Genomic DNA, 12,874 nt, shown 5'->3' with positions numbered 1-12,874 from the left:
TATGTTACACTTCACTTTTGAGCACAGTTAACAAAATGGTTAGCTACTTCAATGAATACTGAAACCTACCCTGCTGAAAAAAAAAAAACTAAAGACACTTACCTTTCCCTGCAAACATTCAATCAAGTGACCAATTGTCATACGAGACGGAATGGCATGGGGGTTGATAATAATGTCAGGAGTCAAACCTTCACAGGTAAATGGCATATCCTGTAAGAAACAACACAAAAAAAAGTTACATTAATCAAGTACTATTACTTGCATTTTTATAAAGGAGGCTGAAGCTACAGTATGCACCAAAACAAACAATACTGAAATTATCGCTCATCTGTTGTCCATATTTCCCTAGCAACCAAATATTTATTTATTTTATTATGATAGTTTAACATATTGCATATTCAGTGTTGGGGTTAGTGCTGCAATTATGGTTCTCACATCAGAGAAGGTGTTTATTGTCGAGCATTATTTTCGGTCGTACAGAGTGGGGCATCAGATTGGACCGAGCTTGTGCTACATTAAAGAGCAGTACCTACCATGACTGATTTAACAATGTGGCATCAAATAACACAACAATGTTAGCTGTTGTCGAGAACTTCTGTCATACACAATCAGTCTTATGTGGCCTTATATATGAAGAGTCCACTGCAAGAATGATGGATGTCACTTTCTTATCGAAAATGAACCAAGACTGTCAATGCATAGCTTAAGACATGTATAATGTACACAGAGAGTTATATGGCATTAACACTGATAGTCATTGTCCAGTAATGATCGGAAAATCACAGTTAAGCTTTGAGCGCTAAGCATTTCAAACTTTCAATTGCTTCTCCTGCAAAATGTATTGCAAATGACAGCCATCATTCTTGCAGTGGACTCTTCATATATGTTATAATGATTTATCTTGTTTTTCAGAGTATTGTAAATTTATTTAACTCACAACAGGGTTTTATTCTTCCAACAATAATTCCTTTCTACAATTCGCCTTAAACGCTCTCGTCAACAATTGGATTTTCACTCAACACAATATTCGTTATAAAACTCCACCGACGACAATGACAATTTACTTGGACTAGTACGAACAACAATGAACTGTTAATCTTAACTAATATTTACAAAGCACTATTTACAAATCAGAACTATCAGTTCTCAGTTCACAGTTCTTCTATCTCAGTCACTTGAGTTCACAGTATCTCGAACCACAGACCTTCAGAGACAGTTCACTGTACTCGAACTCGGGTCCCTCCAACTGCGGTCCACTGCACTCGAACTCAGGTCCCTCCAACTGCGGTCCATTGCACTCGAACTCAGGCCTTCGGATGCTGACGCAGATGCGGACGCACACTCGAGTCGAACTCCGGTTTGCTTGACTGGCTTGCTTGCTCTGGCTTACTCACTGACTGAATAACTGAAAAACTGGAACTGCTCGAGTTCGCTGGCGTCTCTTCTTTTATAGCGAAATCATAGTTGCGAGAAATTTCTACAGGTGTGTAGAGAATTATCTGGATATTTCCACTTCAACGCACTTCTGGAAGGGTCGGGAAGGTCCATTCCCCCTTACTCCGCATACAGCAGTTGCGCGTGCACTCTCCCCTCGTCGCGTGGACCTTTCCCCTCTCCGCCGCACGCCGTCACTCATGCTTCATGAAGCCCGCGCGATATGCTCTCTCTCGCGGGACGCTGGTCGTGAGTTCGAATCTCACGTCGCTGTCACAGTATGTTTGTAATTTCAGTACTCTGTATGACCAGAAATAATGCTCGACAATAAAAATCTTCTCCTCTGTTGTCAGAACCGTAATTGCAGAAATCAACACAACACAGAATTCACAATTTACAACGCAGAATTCACAATTTGTCAAACTATTATATACAATAAATAAATACTTCGTTGCTAGGAAAACATGGACAGCAGATGAGCAATAATTTCAGTACTGTTTGTTTTGGCACATACCATAAAATAAGCGTAATTACATAGTTTTTAAAATTAAAATCTGAGCAACGTTGCCGAACTAAAATAATTTCTTTTAAATTCTGAAAGCACTATAAATAGAAAATATAAAAACTAACATCTTTCAAAAAGGGAAAGAGAATTACAAGCAATATGGTATGGAAAATAATATGAAATTAAATTTTTACAAACCTCTTGCCTGTACTGGATACCACAAGTACCCTTCTGACCATGACGCGAAGCAAATTTGTCACCAATCTGAGGAATTCGAACTGAACGAACGCGAATCTTGCAGAACTTGTATCCTTCTGAATTAAGTGTCAACATGACCTGGTCCACAATTCCTGTTTCACTGTTACGGAGGAAAGTACTGGCATCTCGTTTAGTGAAGCGCTTTGTTGTACCTTCCAGCTGAAGGGAGGAATAAAAAGTACAAATGAGTACACAATTACCTGGAAAAAGTTATCAATAGAGTCCAGTAGTACATGCTAATACAAGTACTAAAATATGACAATACACATGCAGAAAAGTTAATTTTAATGTGAATAGTATTAAGCTGTTACAATTAATATAAGTATAATGGAAAAGATATTACGATTTATGTTATTCTGCAGTCTTGCAGAATGTAAGGCAAGTTTTCTGAATGTTATACCAATGAAACTTCTGTGTATACTACTGAAGAATGTTTTATACAGTTAAAATTTTCCCGGTCCTCCAGCTTGGGGGTTGGGCGAAGGGCTAACAACCCATCACCGTAAAAAACAGCTTGTTACGAATCCCTACAATAAAGGGTGTCTGAGAATAAGGTGCTTAGGAAAATATTTGGGGCTAAGCGGGATGAAGTTACAGGAGAATGGAGAAAGTTACACAACGCAGAACTGCACGCATTGTATTCTTCACCTGACATAATTAGGAACTTAAAATCCAGACTTTGAGATGGGCAGGGCATGTAGCACGTATGGGCGAATCCAGAAATGCATATAGAGTGTTAGTTGGGAGACCGGAGGGAAAAAGACCTTTAGGGAGGCCGAGACGTAGATGGGAAGATAATATTAAAATGGATTTGAGGGAGGTGGGGTATGATGATAGAGACTGGATTAATCTTGCACAGGATAGGGACCGATGGCGGGCTTATGTGAGGGCGGCAATGAACCTTCGGGTTCCTTAAAAGCCATTTGTAAGTAAGTAAGTAAGTAAAATTTTCCCTTTACAACAAAAAATATTACCAGTACCGACATATTACAGAAACAGAAGACACTAAGGTTGTCAAATCAATGTAAGTGGCGGTGTTGGACCCCGGACTCATTTCACCGGCATTATCACCTTCATCTCATTCAGACGCTAAATAACCAAAGCTGTTGATAAATCGTCGTAAAATAACCTACTAAAAAAAAAAAATGTAAGTGGCTGTTACTACTAAATAAAATACTGTTTTTTTTACGAAATCTTGAGATAAACAAACAGCCAATATTAGTAAAAAAAATATATACACTTTATTGTATAAATAGGTTTACATGCATGAGAAAATTTTTATCATTCATATGTGTATATCCATCCACGTTCACATGTATCCAAAGTCACTGATCAAAGTGTTTACTATCAATGTTGAAAAGGTTATGTGTGATAAATTTTACATTTAAGTTCAGGGGATCTGTGTTTACTTTTTTAGGCCTGATCATTAAAATAAAAACAAACATTTCGTACCTCATCTTCAGTGTCTGGCAAAGTGATGGTTTTTCCAATCACAACGTCATCTCCTGACACTCTTATACCTGGTGAGATTATTCCGTCATCATCCAACTTATCATACAAGGCATTTCTCATTCCCTGAAATAAAATAATGCTTCATTTAATCACGTCACCAGTCAGATCAAGAAAGTTTCTAAACTTTTTTTGGGAGAAGAAAAGGATTTTAAGGTATGTTTTCTGCACATACTTCTAATCTTTTATTTCACTTCTCTATTACTTCATAAAAATAGAGTGTCTATAGTAAATATATACACAAAAAATAAGTATAAAAAGGATATTAAAAATGGACTTGAATCTTTGGTAACAGTTATAATTTCAATTGAACATACTGTTCCTTTTTCCTCAGTCACTTTATTTCACTTTTTTTATCCAGTTAAATGCATTTTAATTATGGAGACAAATTCTTTCCACAGATTTTCTCGTGAGCAGCAGCAGTACACACAGCTTTAATAAAGTAACAGTAAACAAAACAATCCTCTCACCCTAAATTCTTTGTATCATCACAGTAGTAAATGTTTTGAAATCATCCAATGTCATTTACAAATACTACAAACCTGACATGTTGCCCTAGTAGGTTTTTCAAATTGTTCCTCTTGATCTCCAATTCGTTTTGATTCTGCATCTTTGTAAGAACGGAAAAACACAGATCTGGAGAAACAAACAAACAAAAATCTTAAGAACTCAATTAGTAGAATACACAATTACAATCATCAGTGCCAACTTCAGGAGGACAAAACACTTTCTGCCCACATAACTTATACAGCAAGGGGCACTGTCCTCTAATAAAATTAATAGGGGAGATTTGTCGTGTTAAAAAATAATTAATTTGTTTGAAAGATGAACTAGGCAGAAGCCAAACATGGTTATTTCACTTCCATAGAGATAACCAGTTGTCACAATGAACATGTTAGTGCACAATTCATAATGCCCCCACCCATTCTTTCCTCCTGCATTTGAGATCAGTGAAACACGTGATGCAACGGTGACTCCACTTCTTTGACTATGATCCACATTTTCTCAGTGAATGTCTCAGGAATCTTCTATGCCACATCAATAAATTTAGGAATGCAGTTATATTGTCAGACTCCAAAGCAGCTATTCTATCAATCGTCTCTAAACACACACCTTCATCTCAAACAGCAGAAATAACTAAAATGCTCTCTCAATATCACTCAATAAAAGAATTGTATTCCAATGGATACCATCCCATTGTGGAATCCTGGGAAACGAGAATGCGGATGCAGCACTGCTACTTACAGACCTGTTACTAAATCTACGTATTACTCTGTGAAGAGATTTATTAAATCTACATACTTAGACTTCAACAAACAAAATTTGATAACACAATCTCAAGGGAAAAAATGGAACTCTCTGCATCAAAATCTACAGTTAATTCCCGATTTACCACAAAAATCGTCTGTAGCTGCATTTAGATTGGCAACAGGCCATGATTGTTTGGCTAAACACCTGCATAGAATTGAAATATATCAGTCCCCTAACTGCCCATTGTGCAACTCAAACCAAGAAATGGATTCGGAACACCTCAAAATCTGTGCTTCAGTGGCTGGTCATGATAATATCTTTGAAAAATATTGGAGAGCAAGAGGTCAAATGGCTTTATTGTCAAACGCCTGGCATTAGAAAACAACAACAACATTTTCTCAGTTCAGTTCATATTTTTAAACTATTGTGATTGAACAGAAATGGTCATAAGTATTACCAAGCAGAAATAATAATAATAAGGAATTAACAGTGTATTTGACTGTATTTTTGCCTAAAATTAGTTAATAAATTATTATTCATGTTCAACTTTTTTCACAAACAAATTTGTTTCGAAATTTAAAAGTAACTGTTATCAACATGCAGTTTCACTAATCTTTTTTGTGATGATCATCATCACGTGTGTGGGCTTGTTAAGCAATCAGCGACTGCAATGCAACTATTATTGATAATGGATAAATTCTTAATAAAGAAAACTGTCCAAAATAAAATTGCAATGAATGAGAACAAAGTAATATTACTGGGCTGTAGTAGTGACAGTAAAACTAATAGCTCATATTCATTATTGCTGCAAGGATCAACGAGGAAAGCAGTGTATAAGGGCCGTAATTTTCAACCCTCTTGGGTTAAACAATTTCCATGGGTACTGTATGAAAAATCAGGCAATGTTATTTTCTGAAAAATACTTAACGACATTTTAGAAACAGAACAATTACAGTTTTCTCAGACTTGTTTTTTTTTTGTTGTAATTTGTTTATTTTACAATGCTTTATCAACTGCAATTGTCATCTAGTATCTCAGTGAAATGTAGGTGATAATGCCAGCAAAATGAGTCCAGGGTCCAGTGCCAAAAGTTACCTCGCATTGCTCTTAATGGGTTGAGGGGGAAAAAGACCTCGACCAGGTAATTTGTCCCAATCAGGATTAGAATGTAGGCCTGCTTGTTTCATAGTTAAACATGTTAGCTGTTACCCTACAGTGGTGGACTCTGAGATTTTTGTGCAGTCTTGCGCCCCCCCCCCCCAATATTTTAAAGAAGTTAGCACCTATACTTACAATCATATTACATTCAATAAGCAAAAAGAGAACAGAATCATGAGTCAATTTTAAACATAATTTTGTTGAATTATTTAATATGAAATATTGTTTACAAAGAATATAATTAAATATTAAAATAAATTTACTCATTACTAATAAATGTAACTAAAATCAGCCCAATTCTTTAAGCGAAAAAGCTGTCTGTACATATGCATGGATGATAGGAATGTCAGGAACCATTTTTTCAAATAAGAATAGGGAGGTGAACATTAAGAAATCAGTCAATGTTTAATTTTCGTGAATATATGTATTTTAATCTCACCTGAAGAATCCTCTCTCAACAGCAGAAGCATTCATGATAACACTATCTTCCTGATTGTACCCTGTATAACACAGAATGGCAACAATGGAATTGATGCCAGCTGGTAATTCTCGAAAACGTAGATATTCCATTGACCGGGTAGTCACCAATGGTTTGTGTGGATAATAAAGTACATGTGCCAATGTGTCCATTCTCACGTGGAAGTTGGTAATATATACGCCCATAGCTTGCTTACCCATAGCACTCTGCAAGAAAATGTCAAGTCACAAAGGCTGCTCTGTATGAATAATGGAGTCTCAACAAAGCAACATCTATAATCAGTGGCTGAGCTTAGCTGTCCTAGAACAGTCATGCTGTCTGTTGAAACCCTTCAGGTCTTAGGTGGATATAGCCTTGATAGAACCTGGAAGACTTTGTAGTTCCAAAATGCCAGATATATGAAGACAATACATGTTGGAAAATGAAATTACTGTGTCTGTGTACATTACAGGGCCATTGAAACAAAATCCACACTTTCAAAATTCAAACTACTTGACTGATTTACATGATTTGTCTTAAAACACACAACAAGAATGAGAGTTTTAATAGCAATGTAAGACACAGAAACAAAATTTGGGCATTGAGCATACACAGTATGTTATAACTAGAACTTGGAAAATTCAGGAGGCCAAAATTTTGTTTCTGGGTCTGTACAACTGTCATCAGAGTGATCTTGAGATACATAGCAAATATCAGGCTAATTACAAACTTTCAAAGAGATGATGAATGTCTTAAGAAAAATCTTTTGAGCATAGCTCTGAAACCTAAATTCCTCTGCAGTTTGGAGCTATATATTCCAAAGATTACAATCCAGAATATTCTTCACAAATGTTTACAACTGTATATGTGTAAGATTCAAACACAGAAGAAATTAAATAGGAAAATCAAGGAAATGTTATGAATTTGTTAATTTCATGTTTAATGAAATTTGCAAAGATTATGTTTGTCAGATGAATACTTCACGAAGTTTAATTGAAAGTGGCAGAGAAAGACATTAGTCAAGCTGGAGATGTCACATAAATGAATATTAAATCATCACAAACATATAATTTGAGAATTGCAGCATCTCCATGAAATTAACAAAACACTTTCGACTTTACCTAGCTTCTTAAAAGCAGATTTTTAATGATACTATATCAACTGCATAGCTATCCATTACTGGTGAAACTGGTGATGTCAAAATGTTATTTTGGCATGATGAATCCAACAATTCGTTATGGAATCATGTGGCATTCACCTTACAATTGGGGAAAGCTCCAGAAAAAATCTAACTAGATGAATAGATCAAGCAGGATTCGGACCCATGTTTGAGCACAGCTTTAGAGCAGGAGAGACGCACACATGCACGCACCCTCTCCGAGAGAGAGAGAGAGAGAGAGAGTGTGTGTGTGTGTCAGATTTTTTTATTGTTGGACTGGGAGAAGAAGCCCTAACCCATGGCCTCCTAGAAGCCCTGACCTTACACTTTGGACTTGTTCTTGTGGGGATATGTGAAGAACATTGCCCACACTGAGATGATCTGAAACTGGCAGTAATTACAACACAGAATCACTACTGTCATTAGGACAATAACACCAGCTAACATGGATGGAGGCCAAATCTTGTTTCAATATATGCACAGCTACAAATAGAGCCTGCACTCATAGTAACATAGGTAATAAAAAGTTTCCATCTTTTGTATATATTTTAAGATGTAAACCATATAAATCAGTCAAAAGTCTATTTGGATTTCTCTCTATATATTTTTTCTATCTTATTACAATATTCTCTTACTTGGTAGGTATTCCTGGGGCTCTGGTTATGATCAGGGAAAGGAATGATAGACGCACAAACTCCCAGAATCATAGCTGGGTGAATTTCACAATGTGTGTAAGTAGTACAGTAAGCATATTCCTTGTCTTGTCTCAGGTCATCAGGTGACATTGCAATCATCACTGTCTCTTCTTCCAAGGTGTCGATGTATTCTACGACACCACTGGCTACTAATACTTGCCATCTGGGAAAAGTTACAAGACATATTAAAATAATGCAAATACAAATTTTTCCCATTTACGAACTACACAGTCTCCAAAACTGTTCAGCATAAATATTGGAAAAGATATAACTGTTTCAGTAACTTACAACACTAACACATTATTCACAAGGGTACAATGTTCAATTAGTATAATTTAATATAAGGAAAAATAAAAATAAAAGATAATTAGGAATACACTCACCCATAATTGTTGTACTCTCTCTCCTTCAGCATGTCAATGTGTCTTTTCTTAAGAAGTAAATTTCCACCTTCCACAATTAGAAGAGGTCTACAAATGCGTCCTGCATCTGTGTAAATTCGAATTTCACGATCACGAATGTCTCTGATCATGGACACCTCACTCACAATGATATCCATTTGACGTCTCAATTTACGTAGAGTTGCCATTAGCTGTTCTGGATCACGATGTATACCAACCTTGAAATATATACTAAATATGAATATTTATAAAGATACTTCTACCTACTGCAACTTGAAATTTACTGGGTCTGGCAGCAATAATGTTCTAACCAACAGTCCCATCAATACTAAGACAGAGTGCCAAATTTGTCCTTTACTCTGTACTGTAACAGTTAAAACACAAAATTTAAAAAAATCAGAGAGCTTGAAATTATGTCAATAACAAAACAATTTCACTTCTGTGTAAAGTGATAAAGAGGTCTACTTACAAGTAGTTGCATTTGCCTAAAAATAGACTACTGTTGCACAGAAGAATAATGGATTTAAAGGTAAACTGTAAGCTCTAACTATTTCATTTCTTAAAATACTGATTACGCGATAGTTTTGTTAAATCATTGCTGTCCAAGTAGTACTTATATTACTATGTGATTACATTTAAAAAACTTATTTCATTTAAACTAAAGTATATGTGTGTTATTTATAATGTAAACACATATTTTAGGTATTTAAAAAATGCTTGTGGTGTCAATAAAGCTATATGTGGTAGCCAGGAATATTCTGACCAATCATCATACTAAGCAAAATCAATTACTGGTATTTTAACAATGCACAATATTAGAAGTTTCATTGTACTCTCTACCAAATGATAAATTTGCTGAATTATAATAAAAGAAACATTTTAACACACTACCTATCTCTCTTTTTTTTATTATAATTCAAGACTATTATTGTTCAAAGTATCAGATGATAGACAACATTAAGATATGGATCATATACCAGACACAAAGTGAATGGGAGAAAATAGGAAAGACTGGAGAATGCTGGGTTTGCAGTGAAAGACCTGTCCTTGGGTAGAACACTATGTATGAATGAATTGTTTCTTAGTTCCGTAATTATTGGAGCTACTAAAGGTTGTACATTGTGTCAATTGTAAATTACTTATCTTAATCTTCTTATGCAATAATAGTAATAATAATAATAATAATAATAATAATAATAATAATAATAATAATAATAATAATAATAATAAAGGTATTTAAACTTTCATAGTATTGTATAATAAGTTAAACAGCAGATTTTTACATACCCAACAGCCATTGACAAAGATTTTGGTAGCATCGGCAATAGCAGAAGGAGCAATCTCTTCCAAATTTTCCATACTCCATTCTTCCAAGAATTCCAGAATGGGTGATGGCTGGGATCCGACTGAGATGTAAGCCATAAGTGCCAAATTCTTTACTAGACCTAAAGTACACGAAAAGAAATAAAACTTACCATATATATGCGAATAATATGCACACCCTGATTTTAGGAAAGAAAATTAAGCAAATAAAATTGACTATAATTTGTGTTTCAAATAATGCGTGAACCCCAGTTTTTCTTTGCTAAATTCCGGCAAAATATGCACGGAGTATTCGTGTATATACAGTATATTAGCAACTGTGAAGATGAATTAAATCTCCATCACACACTCTGCATACCGTCTCCTCAGATTTAATATTGTTCTTCAATTTGACAATAGAAATTAATTTCTAAATCTAAATCACTTAAAGTGGTGGTATTAAAGGGCATTCAATAGATCACTGGTTGTCAGCATTCGCTGAAATGGATAAGAGGTAAGGAGTGTATTGGAATGTGCACCGTCGTGCAGAAGGGAGAGGGACAAAGCATACCTGCCAGCAGTCATGAATGCATGCCAGTACATCTCTTATCCGTGGGTAAGAGACACTAGCCTGAGGGTGCAATGTGCTGATGACCGCTGTAGACCATCATTGGCTGCGACGTTTTTCTATTTAGTTTCTTTGTCTATCATACATCTCAAAAAATATTTGTAGTTTCAGTTGAAATGTTGCTTGCAAAACAAAGGTAACTTAGTAGATGGGAAAGTTAGCTACTTTTATATTCCATAAATTTATACCACAGTCTCTCATGTTCTACTTGTTTCTTAAAGAAAAACAAGCGAAAGGTTTTTATTACCGCTGAATAGCCGGCCACCCACTTGAATCCAGAGGCAAATACAGCAATCACTACTTCTATGAAAATGACATAAATGTTCATTTATGCAGTTCATGTTACTGTCTTCCTCCGACGAGTTTAGCGCTGGGACCTGAGGTATTCTTGCCATCGGTGCAGGGGGGTTGCAGGTAGATTCTTTTGTTGCTACAGCCAAGTCGAGCCGAGCGGAATGGGAAGTATTAATAGTCCAAAAATATGCAGTCTTCAGTTTGTAGTAGTGTGTGAATATTTCATATACATATTGTTTACCTAGGCCTATATGGTTTTGTTATTAATATATTAAATATATTGTTGCAATTTTTGCTCAAACATCTCCCTGATTTTAGCTATATTAATATTATATGAATTACTCATATTAAATATTTCACAGTTACAAGTCATTTTTAAGGAAACATGCTGTGGAAAAGTTCTTGGTTTTATTCTATTGGAATTTTAGAATATGTGTGATTGGTATCGTGAAAAACAGATTCCTATAATGTCATGCGAAAATCATTTGTTGGTGATATCTTACAATACAAATCAAATAGTTCTACTTCTCAAGTGAGTTCAGCAGTACAGTATATTTAAATTGATTACTTTACAAATTTAATTCAATTCTACTAATCACTAAATTTTATAATATGATTCTTCTTTTCATTTATATTATTGTAGTTTTATTATGATTTTTCTTTTTATTTATTTTATTGTATTTGTATTTCTGGTGGTGTGAGGGCCTTAACTTCACCAGAATATATAAATAATAAATAAATAAAATTTTCTACAATACTTTCCTTCTCTGAACACGTAAGTACGAATGGTTGTATCTCTATCTCGCCAAAAATACGTTAGAAAACTAATAGGCATACTGCTCTCGTAAATTGGGCGAATGTTTTCAGTATGAATGTACTTCCAGACTGCCGCTGTCACTGTCCCCTCCCACTCCAGTACTGCGCTAGACTAGTCGGAACCGCATTCCTCTCAGCACTAAACTCCTCAGAGGATGACAGTAGTTTTAATGATTTGGATAGCTGGTAGGCTTTTAAAGCCAAGCATTTAACATTTAAGTTATTGGCTCTTCTTAATTGGTCTTCGATTTAACTAATACCAAATTGTATTTTCAATTTGTGCTCCTCATAGTACTAAGTGAAAGGAACATTACACAAATCTGTGACCAGAGAGGTTATGAATCGACATTTTCTCAATCTTCTTCATCACAGGTCTTATCTGATTCAATGGCAGTAATTCAAGCACTAATATTTTGCATTTTACAACTGAGTCACTGTGGAGTTGCTGATAAAGACACCATGGACATGACTGCAAAAAAATAAATAAATAAATAAAACTTTTTTTGGTCTAATGGCAGGGTACTTGACTGTTGTCATTCACTCATATGAAGCCAGTTGTGTAGACCAATTTACTGATAGAGTCGTTGTCTAAGGTGTAATATTATAATTCAAAGCAAAAACAAACAATGCACCATCACAGTCATAATACTAGTAATGATACCTACAGAAATACAAAGACCCAGTCAAATAGAAGCTGCAGATCAAGGTCAAAGACAAAAAACAGAATAATATCTTCAACAAGCCAGGTACCATCCCCCAAGCCCACGCAAGTCCACTGTAGCAAATTCAGTCTAACAACAAAACACGATGTTTTTAGGAAAACATTTAAATAGAAAAAGAATTCTAGATGAACCAAATTGTCTTCTACACAATAAAGAGGAAGAAATAACAGAAAAACATCTTCTGATCTGTGGCATCCTATCAACGATCAGATCCACTAACGAGGAGTAAAGGTGCATCTACACAATTCAATTTTCCATGCATTTACGTATGCAATCTGGGGACAA

At 35.2% G+C, this 12,874-nt stretch overlaps 1 protein-coding gene across 1 annotated transcript in view; it reads right to left on the bottom strand.

Moving 5' to 3' along the window:
• Positions 1-12,874, bottom strand: part of Polr2B (RNA polymerase II subunit RpII140) — a 33,401-nt gene that overhangs the window by 6,174 nt on the left and 14,353 nt on the right. The window contains exons 11-18 of the mRNA XM_069822948.1: positions 10,115-10,272; positions 8,810-9,045; positions 8,367-8,589; positions 6,555-6,799; positions 4,249-4,342; positions 3,650-3,772; positions 2,138-2,356; positions 103-210 (exon numbers count right to left, since the gene is read on the bottom strand). Of these exons, the coding sequence (XP_069679049.1) occupies positions 103-210; positions 2,138-2,356; positions 3,650-3,772; positions 4,249-4,342; positions 6,555-6,799; positions 8,367-8,589; positions 8,810-9,045; positions 10,115-10,272 (1,406 nt within the window). The remainder of the gene's footprint in view (positions 1-102; positions 211-2,137; positions 2,357-3,649; positions 3,773-4,248; positions 4,343-6,554; positions 6,800-8,366; positions 8,590-8,809; positions 9,046-10,114; positions 10,273-12,874) is intronic.

The sequence above is a fragment of the Periplaneta americana genome, chromosome 4 (genome assembly GCF_040183065.1).
Source record: "Periplaneta americana isolate PAMFEO1 chromosome 4, P.americana_PAMFEO1_priV1, whole genome shotgun sequence".
In the NCBI taxonomy this organism is placed as follows: domain Eukaryota; kingdom Metazoa; phylum Arthropoda; class Insecta; order Blattodea; family Blattidae; genus Periplaneta; species Periplaneta americana.
The sequence above is the reverse complement of the archived record's forward strand: the minus strand, read 5'-3'. Positions and strand labels throughout refer to the sequence as shown.